The sequence below is a fragment of the Equus asinus genome, chromosome 3 (assembly GCF_041296235.1).
Source record: "Equus asinus isolate D_3611 breed Donkey chromosome 3, EquAss-T2T_v2, whole genome shotgun sequence".
NCBI classification, from domain to species: domain Eukaryota; kingdom Metazoa; phylum Chordata; class Mammalia; order Perissodactyla; family Equidae; genus Equus; species Equus asinus.
The window spans coordinates 82,174,287-82,189,474 of record NC_091792.1 but is presented as its reverse complement, the minus strand read 5'-3'; the positions used below and the strand labels follow the sequence as shown (position 1 = coordinate 82,189,474).

At 40.8% G+C, this 15,188-nt stretch overlaps 1 protein-coding gene across 3 annotated transcripts in view; it reads right to left on the bottom strand.

Annotated features, from left to right (window-relative positions):
- Window positions 1-14,852, bottom strand: part of LOC106827761 (all-trans-retinol dehydrogenase [NAD(+)] ADH4) — a 38,097-nt gene extending 23,245 nt beyond the window's left edge. For all 3 annotated transcript variants that reach the window (XM_070505311.1, XM_070505312.1, XM_070505313.1), the window contains exons 1-8: window positions 14,697-14,852; window positions 13,140-13,241; window positions 11,935-12,076; window positions 10,420-10,507; window positions 8,507-8,738; window positions 5,081-5,341; window positions 1,554-1,689; window positions 725-863 (exon numbers count right to left, since the gene is read on the bottom strand). In XM_070505311.1, the coding sequence (XP_070361412.1) occupies window positions 725-863; window positions 1,554-1,689; window positions 5,081-5,341; window positions 8,507-8,738; window positions 10,420-10,507; window positions 11,935-12,076; window positions 13,140-13,241; window positions 14,697-14,714 (1,118 nt within the window). In that variant the 5' untranslated portion in view covers window positions 14,715-14,852. The remainder of the gene's footprint in view (window positions 1-724; window positions 864-1,553; window positions 1,690-5,080; window positions 5,342-8,506; window positions 8,739-10,419; window positions 10,508-11,934; window positions 12,077-13,139; window positions 13,242-14,696) is intronic.
- Between the last annotated feature and the right edge of the window lie 336 nt (window positions 14,853-15,188).

Genomic DNA, 15,188 nt, shown 5'->3' with positions numbered 1-15,188 from the left:
TTTTGTCCTGCATCTTCTCTACGCAACATTGTTCCTGATGATTTTGCCCTTTGCTCCTATTGATCAAGGCTTGCTTGATCATCTTAACCAAAATCATTGGTCCTAGTCTTCCCCACTGTCCAACACTAGAGATCCCCGACGTGGGACATTTCTATATGTCAGTTCTCAGGGTCTATGCCAAGGCAGCACAATATAGAGCTAAAATTGTGGATAGAATGTTTCTCATAGGAAACCTGTGACAAAGCAAGAGAATAAGAGAGCTGGGCATTCTTTAAGGATCTGATACCTGCCACTCCTGCGCACATCTCCATGGTTTTCAGCTGGTTCTGATCATGAAGGGCCAGGAGTGGGCACTCTGTGTCAACTGCAGAACGTAATGATTTCAGACCCAGGGCTGCATTGCACCACAGGGACCTGACATTATACCACAGAAACCTCTCTTTCTAGGGAGCAGCCCCAATTGAGTTAACAATTGTTTGTTAAAGGGAAAATATGTGTCAGTTTATACCACCACTCTACACTGGGACAGTATATGGCAGTGTCCATTGTGGTGATAGAGTAGGAAGCTTTCCCTTTTTTCAAATGGCTATTATTTAATCTTTTAAGCACCTCTGATGATGTGGAAAGCATCAGAAAGACAAACTGGTTAGTTCTTAACAGCAAGTAAAAATAGAATCATCATAAAGGTTTTTCAAACCACTGAACTGTCTGTTTGATACTTTACCTTTTTCCTTGGTGCAAGAGGTCAAATGCCTCATTGATTTTGTCAAAAGGCAGCGTGTGGGTCACCAATGCATCCAGATCGAATTTCTTATTCTTGTAGTCAGCGACCAGCTTTGGAACAGAATCGACACTTTTCCAACCTGTAATATGATCAAAATGCCAAATAAAGACCTGGTGTTTGACATGAAGACGTAGTGTAATCAGTGTGAGCTGAGTGAATGAAATTATGAGGTTAGATTTAGGTTGCTTCAAATAGGTTACCACCCCCCATCTTTAATATTCTGTACTTTAGTCTATTCAAACATTTTTCTTCATTAAGAAAGCCAAGATTATTTTCTATTTCAAGATAAGGGATGATCTGAATATGGTCAAAGTTTAACTTTTGTTCCTCTGTGCTGGTTCATTTAAGTGTAAATTGAATTTCAATTTGCAAACTGTAGTTATCCTTCTATACAAACTCTGTTTACTTTCAAGTACTTAATAGAATAACTTTTATGTAGTCTTTAATATGTTCTAGACACTCAATATTTAAACAACAAATTATTTTCCTTTCCTTTCAATAATCTTCGTTATAAGAATTTGAGCACTACAGTCATGCTCTGCATAATGATGTGTTGGTCAACGGCAGACTGCGTAAGTGGTGATCCCCGAAGATCAGTACCACACAGCCTAGGTGTGCATTAGGCTGTACCATCTAGGTTTGTGAAAGTAGAATCTATGATGTTTGCACAATGATGAACTGTCCTAACGACACATTTCCCAGAACGTCTCCCCGTTGTTAAGTGACACATGACTGTATTAGGAAGAAAATTAAAAGAAAAAAAACTGACCGCCAAACGATGATCCGTTTATAGTCCGGCCCATTATTAGCTCCAGTGGAGAAATAGTCAATCCTTTGTCACCCATGGCTACTCCAATGAGAGTACATGATCCCCAACCTACTCTTACACAGTCCAGGGCTGCTCTCTGGAAGGTCAAAGAAAAAACACTGAGTAAGTAGAAAAGTAGAACACGAATTCCAGCACGGATATGTACAATGCTTTAAGGAGGATTTACACAACTCTGCATGCATGATAATGGGATTCAAGCTAAAGAGGTCACAGTATTTTAGATTGGGACTTGAGGCTCCAGTGTTCTGTTTCAGACAGAACGTTCAATAAATTTTTGAGCTTCATCAAAAAAGATATTGAAAAGAAACAAAACATTATTTTACCCTGTTTAATACCATAGTTATGCCGAACCTAGAATGTATATCATTGTACATCAAGAAAGATAAACACACTTGAAGAGATTAAATATTTATAGAAGACATTTTAAACTGTAATCAAGTTTTCAATAATCTACCGTGTGTATACACTAAATATGTGCAATTCCAGGGGCGTACAGCCACAGCTTTAAAGTCATGAAGAGAGAGTCAATAAGTGTTCACTAGGCTAGGAAACGAGGCACACGCTGTGCACTTAGTAGATCTCAATGTGCTGCAAACAAAAAGAAATGCTGTTGAAAACAGAGGGAAAACTGTTACACGGAAAACGACACTGGCTGCTGCTCCTCCAACATTTCCTCTGCTCCCCGACGCCTTGTAGCTCTCTTGCAGTCAGGCAGAGTCATGTAACTAACTCTGGCCAACGGGCTATGGGCAGAAGTGACGTGTGTCCTCTCCTAGCCCAAACAGAACAGCCAGTGAGCAAGCTGCCAGCTGTCCTTTCTGCTGTAACAACCCAGAGGGCCTCATATTGAGGCTGTGAAGCCACAAGTTTGAACTTCCCTGATTGCTGGGTCCCCACCCGGAAGACGGTGGCACAGGGGAGTTGCATTGATCTTTGCATGAAAGAAAGAGAAAACATTGTATGTTAACCTACTGCAAGTTTGGGGTTCATATAAAAATGCCAGGGGTTGAAAACGTAAATAAGTTTGAGAGAGATGTAAACTTATGGATGGCCATTCCACATAGAAGCCCTATGGTAAATAGACGAATATTTAAAATCTTCCTAGACTAATATTATAGAAGAAAAGTATAAACTTCGTCTCATATCATAGTCAGTGGTCAACTTGATTCTGAACTGTCGGGGCAATTTTTACTTTTACAAAAGTCCCAATAGGAAGTATGGCTCCTTCTCATCACTGATATGCTGCATGAAAGAAGCAATGTGAAGGCCAGTACATTCTCTCCCTCTTCTCTCTCTCTTCTGTCTGTTAGTGATGGAAGATGCAATGACCTAGAACTTTCTGAATGTGTTTTGAAATTTTTATTACATGTGTTTATTTATTGCTTTGAGAATTCCTAATATGTCTGAATAGCAACTCTTCTACTTTCTGCACTTTTTATATGGCAGAAACATTTTTGTTTATACTGTATAGAGAGATCCATGGAGAGGGGAAAAGACCACAGGTGCTACTTGTCCCCTTAAGGTAGCCGCTTGTATTCACTCCTGCTTCTTTTCTTTTCTTAGCATTTTTCCTGTCGCCTTTCCTACATTTCTGAGCTTTGCTCCAAGCAAGGAATTAACTTCCATAAGGATGACTTAGTTAAAATGGGTATACATACAAATACAGGGTTTTATTTAGGAGCCTCTGATAACTTTTGAAGAGAATTACTTTTAATTCTCAAAACCTCATAATATTATCAGTTATTGTAACTTTCTAATTGTTCTGTTGGGTTCTTTAGGCTGCCTTAGAGCATTAGAGGTCCCTGAAATGAAATTTATACCCGTTACTGGAATCTTCTCTACCACCCAGAAACTCAGCTCTCCCTAGTGATGGAAACTTTTGGTGGGAGGGTAGGTAGCTCATTTTTGGGGGATTAAATAAATTCATTTCTTTTTATTGGGATTCTCGGGGGTAATTCTATTCCATAATCTAAAATACATTTCTCGCTATAATAAATCAGTTAGTAACAGAACCCGCCAAGTTTTAGGTCAGTGGTTCTCAACCTGAGAATCTTGGAAGACATGTTGGTCCCTGGACTCCGCTCACGAGAATCCCCTGAGGTGTGCCCCTTCCTTGGGACTGACCAACAGCAGCCATTTCCCAGGCACTTCTCAGGCACAGCCAGTTCTGAGAATCTCTGTACTAGAAAAGCAAGACAAATAGGCTGAATTTCAAGGACTGTAAGAAATTCGAGCTGTGGGAAGTGGAGGAAAGGATGTGGCACACGGACAGTAGAGAATGCAGGGCCTGAAGCCTTGCAGACGGGGGAGAAGTGCGGGCCAGCAGCCTTCAGGGCATGCATCTTCAGTAGCAGCTAAGGTGGCTGAGCGCCTGGGACCTGCCAGCTCCTCTTTACACGGCTCCAGGGGCTGCAGTGAAACCGCTCCGAGAGGAGAGGCCCGAGAGCTCTCAGCAGCGCTCCCTGCTCTCCATGCCCTCCTGGGGAAGGACCAGGTCAGGGGAGAACAAGGGCCAGGGCCCGCAGAGCCCGCTCGCGGCGGGAGCTCAGACTGCGCCCGTCAGACCCTCCCCAGGGGAGGGCTTTAGCAGCCAGGCTGAGCCAAGGCGGAAACAGAAGGGCCTGGCCCGCAGCTACCTCGCAGTCTCCCCGAGGACCCGAGGAATCCACAGGCAGATGATTAGTTGATGAATTCTTTGGTCATTTCATTAACAAAACAAAAGAAACTCTACTTAGCGTCTTTGAGCAAACGCGCGTTAGGTGAAGGTGCTGGCCTGCGGGGCTGGGCGCGCGGGCGAGCTCCCTTTCCCTCGGCCGCCTGGGCGGCTCGCCCGCCTTCGGGAGCGGATGGGCCCGGCCGCCTCCAGGCCGCAACCAGGGAGCATGCTCAGAGGGCCCCGCAGAGGATGCAGCGTCCCAGAGGAGGGGGAATCAGACTGAGCAGTGCTTGCAGCATTTAGGCCAAAGAGAGTGACTTCTAATTTTGCAGTGCGTGTGTGTGTATGATTTTTACGGGGTTAAAAATTTCAAATCTATAATCTGGACCTAATTTTGCAGCGCGCGTATTGAGATCTGATGGACAAACTGGATTGTTGTAGGTTGCTGACCTCTTTTTGCTCCACGGGAAGATGGGAGTGGATACCTCCCGTTAGGGCGACGCCAAACACCTTGTCTTACTCCCTCCTCTAAATCTGCTTTTCTTTTCCTTTTCGTATTTTTTTGCTGACTTCGTGTAGGCAAATTCTTTTAAAATTTCATCTTTGAGTTTTTCCTTTATTTATTTCTGTTTAATTAAAATTAAATATTGAATTAATTAAATATTGCTTATATAAGAATATGTAATTTATATACCTATAAGTATACTAGTATTAAATATAAAATAAACAAATATATTAATATACACATATTGTCGATGTTCAATGTTAATAAATATTATTTATTATATACTATCATAAAAAGTATACATACCATGGCCTCAGATCCACCTGCACAGTCAAGAGCAAAATCCACGCCTCCATTCGTCATTTCGATGATGACCTCCTGGACACGTTTATCTAGGTCTCTAGGATTGAGGCAGTCAGTGGCTCCAAGGGCTTTGGCCTTAGTAAATTTCTCACTGTTGATGTCAATAGCTATGATCCTGGAAGCTCCTGCCACTTTACAACCCATTATAGCAGAAAGACCGACACCGCCTAGGCCAAAGACGGCACAAGTAGAACCCGGAGTGACCTGCAGACAGGACAATCATAAATTAACTTTTAAAACAGCTGGTCCCACTTTTTTTTTTAAGGGACAGAGTGAGGCGGGGGCAGGAGTGTATAAATAAGACTGCCTGTCATAAAACTAAATGATATAGCCATTGGGGGAAATCTGTTCAATGTGAAAATGGCTGAGTCACTAAATTTGGAGAATCATCTGAGGGCCGTTCGGATTATCAGTTCATAAGGAGCAAACCCAAATGAAAATCATCCCCTTGTTTTTCCTTTCCCTGTAGTGTACCAGGACAAAATTCTAAAGCCTATGCATTTTAAAGTGTTTATCGTTTTCCTTTTTTAATAGACCACAAGTAATTTGATATCTATATTTGTAACAGGCCTTATATGGTTGTGTTAATGTTATAGTTGATTTTGAATGACTGCTAATATTTCTCTAAATGTGCATTAACTTACTTAATCATCCCAAATCATCAATTCATCAAATGGAATGAATCCAGAATTTCTTTGCATAGCATTGGAGGATTTTTATTATCTGGCTCCCGTTACCTTCCAACATCATCTGCATGGTATCCCTGGTACTACAGCCACAGCAAACTGTTGCACTTTCCTTTCCTCATGCCTTAGTTCATGCTGTTCCCTCAGCCTGGTGTACTTTTCACCTGATTTCCTTTAATTAAAATATAACCTATACTTCTAGGCCTGACTTAAATGACCCTCTTTCCGTGAAACCTTTCTTGATTCTTCAATCAGAAATTAATGCTTTCTCTATACTGTGCAATTTATAATCTCCTTGATTGTTTGATTTTCTGTGTGTGTGTGTTTCTTTAAAAGACTGTAAGTTCTTTAAGGCAGAGGCTTTTCATCTTTCACGTTGCTGTCAAGGAGTCTTCTGTACGTTGGTTCTTTACTAAATGTTCGTTGCATTGAATTAAGTAGAAACTTAATATACAAGATAGTAAGGAAGGCTGCTGTAACTGGGACATGTGATTCTGTAGAGTGGTTCAGAGGCAAAAACTACTACACAGAGAAATACTTAATCACTATTTTCTAGTGATGATGGGAAAGTGTTCCCATCAAAGCATAAACACAAGGGAAGAGAAAACCTGGCCAAGAGAGGTATTGATACATTCTCAATTGGAAACAAAATTACTAAGGAACAGAGTGAATGCACACCTCTTACTTTAATTGATGCGTGATATTCGGCATGAATGTACTGGCTTTTGCTACCCAGGCGAAATAAAATACATATTTTGTAAATACTCAGAATATCGTTCTATATACACTATATACTATTTACCGTAATATTGCGGGTGTGCATTTAGTGTATTTCCAAACATCTTTCTCCTGAGATTGTGTTACAAAGTTTGCCTCTGAGTCTCACTGGAAGTAGAAATGCATTTTTCCCATTGTAGCAATGTCGTTCACAGTAGACGGATTCTCAGGCTATATCTTTTGGCTAGAATTACTGATACTTCGCTTCATTAACTTGTTCCTATCAGATTCCTCTCTCTTCTCTGAGCATCTCATAAGGTGGTTTAGTATTCCTCAGTAGTGGGAAGAACAGGTCCTGGGAATTTAGGTCAACTTTGACTAGATTTAAAAGAAAATTGTAGCTGACTCTCTAGTGTTACTACCACCGAAGAAAGATTCTGGACGTAGAAGATGATAGTCTGCATGGAGTCCAGAAAAGGGGTGTGTGTGTGTGGCCCGCAGAGTAGTAACTCTCGCCTTCGTCTCCAGTGCTGTCCAAAGGAGACTATGCCTTGACTGCCACGGTCACATCAGCGGTTAACGCCACCCAGCTAACACCCCCTTCCTCTAGGAGCCTTCAGATTGTAGTTTGGCTTCTCCTACAATTGTTTTATTTTTACAGATGAATGAATGAGTAGAGGAATTTGTAGAGGGAGAGAATATGCTGATGGCCAGGAGTAGCATTTCTGTCTGCTTGGCCAACATAATTCTCAAAGAAAAGTCATACCTTGGCGTTCTGGCTGCTAGATCGGCTCCTTATTTTCATTAGGCTGACTTTGTTTCCTTGACATTGAACAACTTTAGGTAACCTGATAGAAAGGAAGTTTTGGATTGCAAACTCGAGGACCAAGCCTCTCCAAGATGTTTTTCAGGTTGCATATGAACGTGGCTTTATTCATTCATTCACTGAAAAATTGTCAAGCTCCTACTATTGTACCAGCCACAGGCTAGGCTCTGGAGATATCACAATGAACAGGAGAGAGAGTTCTTGCCCTCAAGGAGCAAATATTCAAATAGGAAGGAGAAATAAATGGGAAATTTCTCAATAGCATGATAAGTAGTAAGACAGGGATAAATGGATGCTTTGGGAAAAACTGGGAGGGGCACCCAAGGCATGCCTGAGGCTGGGGTAGGTTTCCAGCAGGAAGTGGCAAATACTGCAGCACACCCACAGAAAAGGGGCATAAGGAAGGGGCATGGAGTCTTCAGATTAGTTGTTTCGAGAGGCCACTCTGGTTGCAGTTTGCAGTTTGGAGTGGAAGGACGAAGACTAATCTCGAGGTTTAAATAAGGAGGTGGTTTGAGGCATCCAGGTAATACTGACATTTCTCCAGCCTCTCTGTTAAAGAGCTTTGTAAATGCCTCTAACTTCTACCAGGGGATTCCAGGGACTCATCTTGCCACCATCAAGGCTTCCACCTGAGACCCTCTTTTGAAGCCCCAAAGGGGGCGATGAGAGGCAGAGCTGAGTTAGTGCAGTTTGAGGGAGAGGAATCTGCAGAGCCTCAGGGAGAGAGGAGGGCCTGATAGATTGAGGGGGGCGGGGTCTGTACTTTCTCTTGTCTCTTGACTGGGTGGGCCGCCCCAGGATGAGCATTCCTATTTAGGGGGCATATTTAAGCAGGCTGTACTTAAATCAGGGACGGTCTATAATCTAATGTACCAGTATAGGAAGAGAAATCAACCCGGACTGGCTGCCAGCCACTGGGCCAGATGTCTTACATATGTAATATAACTTAAGGATCCGCACAGCTGTTTTGTAGTAGATATTGTTGCAGAGAGGTGGGAGTAAAGAGGTTAAGTAACTTGCCTAAAATCACAGAGGTAATAAACCACAGAGCCAGGGTTTGAAGATACCTCTCTCTGGTTTATCACGCTGCCTCCTAGTAACTTGTATTTGACACAACCTGGTGACTGACCATTTTACCTTGGCAGTGTTCAGTGCAGCTCCATAGCCAGTTGAAAACCCACATCCAAGCAGACAAACTCTCTCTAAATTTGCATCGTCATCAATTTTGGCAAGATTTTTATCTGACACTACGGTGTACTGAGAGAAGGTACTGGTCCCAAAGAAATGGTAAATGGGTTTTCCTTTGCAGGTAAACCTGGAGCTTTTGTCTTCCATTAGTTCTTGATCAAGAAGAGGACTTTTGGTTAGACTAGAAAAAAAACATATTAGAAACAGAAAGTAAGAGGACCACTGAACTTTCCTGAAACAAGTGTTAGGCATTATGTGCTTGTTATGGCAGTTTTATGAGATGGAAAAATTGAGAAAACGACTTGAGACTCTTCACCTAAATCTATAGTCAGAAGTAGTCTAAAAATAATAATGACAACAAACTTTTCAATGAATACTTTTTATGGGCCAGAAACTGTTTTAAGGGCTTCACAAGTATTAGTTCTCAAAAACTTTTTGTTATGGAAAACTGAAACACACATAAAAGTGGAAGGAATAACATAATGAGTCTCCGTGTAGCCGTCTCCCAGCGTCAGCCAGGGTCAACTCATGGTCCATCTGGCTTCGTCTATTACCCGCCTCCCCACACCGCACCTGTTCTACCATCACTGGACTACTTTGAAGGAGATCCCAGACATGGCTATTTCATCCGCAGATGTTTTAGTATGTATCTCAAATCGATAAAGGTTGTTTTAGGTCCGCACATTGTGTTGGGTCTCTTAAGTCTCTTTTAATTAACATGTTCTCACTCCCCGCCCCCCCCTTGCTTTTTCCTAGCAATCTATTTGTTGAAGAAACAGTCATTTTTCCTGTAGTTTTCCTCATTCTGGATTTTTCTGATTACATTCCTGTAATCTGGTTTAACATGTTTCTTCGTCCCTTTATTTCTTCTAAACCAGTATGTTTGATCTAAATGCTTGATCTAATTCAGGTTTTATATTTTTGTAGGAATACTTCAAAGATGATGTTGTGTATTTTCATCTGGAGAAACATAATTCTGTGTCTTTTAGTGATGTTACAGAGAATGATGGTCATTACCCAACTCTATTATTTCATTAAAGGTTTGCACAAGAGTGCGTGAATTCTTTGAATATCTGCAACAACCCTCTGAAGTAGGCATTATTATTATCCCCATTTTACAGACGAGGGAATTGAGGCACAGTAATAAAAGTAAGAGTAGTACAATTTTAGCTTCTGAAAAAACTAGTTTCAGTTTGCATTAGGGACAAACATATCTTTCTACAGTCTCAGTAAAGAACAGGGTGATGAGATTTTGGACTTGGAACCAGGCTGGCTGGGTTCAAACTCTAGCTCCAGGACTTACGTCTATGCGGCCTTGGAATAACTCACTTTACTGTGCTTCACTGCACTCCTCTCTCCTCCCCCGTAGAGGTAGCTCCTGTTCTGAGTTTGGCAGTTATCATTCCAGTGGTGTATTTCTATCTTTACTACATACACATATACCATAAACGATATACGGTATTGCATTTGTATATGACACCTTGCTAAATCTATCTGTCAGCAACTTGCTTCTTTCCGTTAACATTGTGTGTGAGATTATTCTATGTTGATGCGTGTAGATTGTTTAGCCATTTTCATTGTTCCATAGTATTCCATTGTTTTACTACACAGCGATTTGTTAATCTATTCTTTTATTGATGGACAGGTGCTATTTTCCACTGCTTGGCATTATCAACAATGTCACAAGGAACATTCTAGCACATCTCTTTGGGTGATTTTGTGCAGCAATTCTTGTGCACACCTAGGAGTAGAATTCATGGGTAGAAAGTATGCCCCTCTTCATCTCCATTGAGGTATTGCCAACGTACTGCCCAAAATATTTGTACCAGTTTGTACTCTTACTAACAGTGTGTAGCACTTACTTGAGTTTTTCACAAAAATTTGTGTGTGGACTCAGACACAGCTTGCATTTTTTACATTGAGGTGTGTAGAGTGGAATTACTTTGTCACCTAGAAGGAAAGACTATAGGTTGAATGAGTCCTAAGATGTAACTTATAAATAGTTTCTACCTGATGAATCGGTGGACAACACCATTCTTTACGTTATATGTTTTATGTTCCACAGAAAGTATAGGTGGCTACAGTATTCTGTTACCTTACAAGATTGCTGATTGCCCCAAGCATTGCATGTACTATCTTTTTTTCTTTTTCTTTTTTCTCTGCTGGGCGGTCAAGCCACAAATCCTTATTGATACGGTTAGGTGTGGAGTCCCATCTGAGACTCTGCTGTCATTGCAGCTCTCTGCATCATGATTATTGTTCATCACGTTTCTAAACACCCTGCATAGAAGAGAAGACCCTCATATTATAGGAGAGGTGGACACTCATAGAGTCGATATGGAGGGTAAACTTTATATCACCGCCAGGTTTCACCATTTAGTTCATGCTCAGTTTCCACTTTCCCTCACTTTCAGTTTAATAATGGCTTCTGTTCTCTGATGACCACGGTCCAATAATGGTAATTAACATTTGTTCAAGATTTAGCGTGTGCCAGGCCCCATTCTAACTGCTTACGTGTGTTATCTCATTTAATTATCAGAACAACCCTTTGAGATGAGTACTGTTATGGTCCCCAGTTTAGCAAACAGAACACTGAGTTGAATCACAGAAAACTGACTTAATGGTGAAGGTCACACAGCCAGTAAGTGACAGAGCTGGGACCCGTTGGCCAGATTCCTTCATGGATGCAAAACTTTTGGGAGCAATTTCTTTCTCTGGTCTTGTTTGGAACGGAAAGATACTTGTATGCCTCTAAGTGTGGAGCCTTCTCATAAAGGAGGAAAGAATCATATGGTTCAACCTGCCTGACAAGTGAGGCCATTTCTGCCTGATTGCTTGGCCCGTATTCCAGTGTTCGGTGGGTCTGTTATAAAATGTGAAGTAAATAATTTCAGCCATTGGCATGCTTCATTTACGTATTAGTTTTATCTTACAAACTTTCAAAAATACCCTTAAGCTAATGTTCACAGACATATAATGTTTCTTACTTAAGCTACCTGTGAGTCTTCATTCTTTAAATTCTTTATAATATTAAACTAGTTTTCTGTTTCGTTTAGAGGAGGTTGTTATAAATTGTCATTTAGTCCCCACGGAAGCTTTAGTTAAACCGACTTTGTAACTTGGCTTCATAGGGCAACTTCTTAGTGCTGTACGTAAACAAGTGGCCATATTTCCTGTTGTTATTAGACAGTTCTGATTTCAAATATTCTGTCCCATTGTTAGAGTGTGATGGATTGTGTGTCTCAGTTTTGCTTTGGAAAAGATGTTCCCCCAGATAAACAGAGATCGATTACAGCCTGCAGAGCCAGGACTACATCAGGAATTATCTCTGAAATACTCTGACATTTCCATTTAACTGGAACCAGAAAATAAAATACCTGGTTTGAAGCCGGTCACTCCTGGCCCAACACTTTCCACAATCCCGGCAGCCTCGTGGCCAAGGATCACTGGTAAGAACCGGTCCTCAGCTTTCGGGTCAATGGGATGGTGGTCACTGTGGCACACAGCAGTGGCAATGATCTACAAGCAACCACAGACCCAAGTTGTGTTTCTGTAATTATATCAGTGGGGTTGTTAAGTGGATAATCTTAGGTCCAATGTCACCTTGAAACTTTACGACATGCTTAGAGCTCAATAAAAGAGTTATATTTTGAACCCCCCCCCCCAAATATGTGAGGATATATTCTTTTCCTGTTATCATGCACCTTTGTTTTCTACCTTTCACTGTCTTTGGAAAATCACAAAAATAGAATAGGCAGTTAGTGTGTCCAGGAGGAGAAATCAAAGGTAATGGGGAAAAGTTAAAGTCTATTAGGCAGAAAGAATGGAGGGAACACAGGTTTCTGGGGTGTTCAAATTTTGTGGAAACTACATGAAATGAAATAGAGGTAATAAAACTTTCATAGTTAAAAGAGAGAGAGATCAAATAAAGGATTATCTAAACTAATTACCCATGTATCCCTGTATTATTATTCTTCAGGATTCAATTCATCAGAATATCCTGTTCATTCCGATGGAGAAACCCTTACTGTGGTGGTCCTGGAGGGAAATATCGACCTGGCCAGCAGCGTGGAAAATGGAGCAATGGTCCCAGCTTGCCGTCTGTGGTCCCACTCTACTCAGTTCAGTCTCTTTTCCCTGCTCACCCACACCTGTCCCCTCCTCTGGGCGCCCAAGATGCTTATGCTGCCCAGGACAGCATTCAGTTTTTCCTCTCCCTTCTTTTGAACCAAATTCTCTACCTCCTTTAATAACACTTTCCAATCACTGGCAATTGGAAAACAAAAAGAAAACCTAACTAATTCTAATCCAAAGTGAATTCCTTTGTCTGATTTCCAGGGTCAATGACAAATGTTAGGATAGGTCAGTTAAATTTTAAGCCCATTATGAAGAACAAATGAAACAGAATTAATAATTACCTCTTCTGGAGATAATGCCTGTTTTTCTCTGAACCTGAAAATGTGATTCCCCCTAGTGGGAACTCTGGGGATCTCCGTTGTATGTCCCACAGAGGCGTGACCTGGCAGAAGCCAAGTCTGCACTTAGGGTCTTGTCTGTCCCGCCAAGGCAAGTTCCCACTTACCTGAACGCGAACTTCATGAGCCTTGGGGGGAGCGACCTCAACCTCTTCGATGCAAAGGGGCTTGCCTGCTTCCCAGGCTACAGCGGCTTTACATTTAATAACCTAAGAAAGAGGGAGAGGGAGGGAGAGGGGAGACGGAGAGCAGGCGAAGGAGAGGGAGGGAGAGGGAGGATGGGAGGGAGGGAGAGAGGGAAAGACAGGATGTTATGGGAAAAAATTAAAGAGCACGTTGATACCATAATTTCATGAAAAGGAGCAATGGATTTTGTGGCTGGATGCTATCTATACTTATATTATTTTAAACACAAATGATCTTAATGGAAAATAAGAAGTCATATTCTGCATTATAGTGATTGCACTCTTAAGTTTTGAAAAGAACAGGTGTATTAAAGTTTATCTTAATATAATGCCTTGATTTTTTTCTCCATAACAGAGAGGATAAATTTATAGGGTTTGGACAGCGTATATGGCCAATAAGTATTTGTTGACTGAGCAATTTGATATCAGCTCTGAATTACCTGAGTCCTTGTTGCTAGAGTACAGGTGTGTTTCTCATCTTTGCTACTCAAAGCATGGGCTTCCCTCGGACCAGCAGTTATTGACATCACCAGGGAACAAGCTCTGTGCCAAACCCGCTAAGTCTAAATCTGCCCTGGAACCAGGTCCCCAGGCAGTTCATGTGCACATGGAAATCTGAGCAGAGAGGCTCACACAATTATGAAATTTACCAGCAGAATGTAAATTAAATAGAAATTGGGTCTCTTTGCAAGAATTTGGGTAAAAATGTATGAAAAGAAATTAAGCATCAAGATTCTATAATGTCCATATTAAAACTTTATTTGGCCTCTTAAAATTGTATTTTTAATTTTAAGTATAAGTAACATTGAAAGAAAGTGCAAAGAAACAAACTCGTAATCCTCAATTCTAATGCTACTAATTTTGCTTTTGGTATGATTTTCCCAGTCTTCGATCACACGAATACATATTTTTTGATAGTTGTTATACAATTTTGAATTACATGTTTAAATATCATTAGTCTTATTACAAATGCAATATGTATTTTTTTTAGAGAAGTTTCAAAATACAAATAAGAAGAAAAGAAACAAAATCCACCTGTAAATTTTATTACTCATTTTATGATTTTGAGGTAAACCCTTTGAGTATTCCCAATGGGATCATATTGTATATAATATTTTGTAATCTATGTTTTTCTACTTATTAATATACTATGAAAATTTTCTATATTGTTCTCTAGTATTATTTCACATAAATGTAAATGTTATTTTATGGGGCTAGCGTAGTTACTCAAATCTCTCTTTTTTGGCCATTATGAATAATATTTAATTGCACATCCCTGTTGCAAGCATTTTGACAAATCCACAGAAATTTCTTTAGAATACATTCCTAGCATGAGGGTCACTCATATCCTTTAGATCAGCTTTAAATTGCTGCTTTCTGAGAGCAATCCCCAAAGAAAGCTTCATTTAGCAAATGTATAAAGAGACAACAAAAACAAACAAAACAAGAGTTGAACAAAGAAACAGTATGTTGGCTTACTTTGCCTTTGGTGCCCATTTTCCTCTGGGAGCCTCGCTTTGGAAGTTTCTCTCTGACTTAGGAAGCTCTGCCACTTCTATCCAGCTGCTCTGAGTCCTGTAATGAACTGTGCAAATAAATACCATTCCTGCTCTTTCATTCTCCAATCACTGTCTCTCCTTTTTTGTTTCTGTGATCTCCAGCTCTGCCTGTCTCTCGCCACGTCATCTGTGCTATCATATTGCAGGTGCCAACCCCGATTGCTCCCAGCAGTTATTTGGAGAAGATTCTTGTTTACTCATTTTTTTCCCCTTTTTATTGCAGAATATAAGATAATAGAGAAAAGCTCATTAAAGATATACAGATGAGTTAACACATAATTACAAAGTAAAGGACATTTCCTCTGGCCCGGAGTCCTTCCTGTTTCCGTCCTTCTCCTTCACAGCCCTAATCATTCCCTCACATTTCTTTATGATTTTGCTTCTCTTTACAGCACAGTGTAGTTTCACCTAC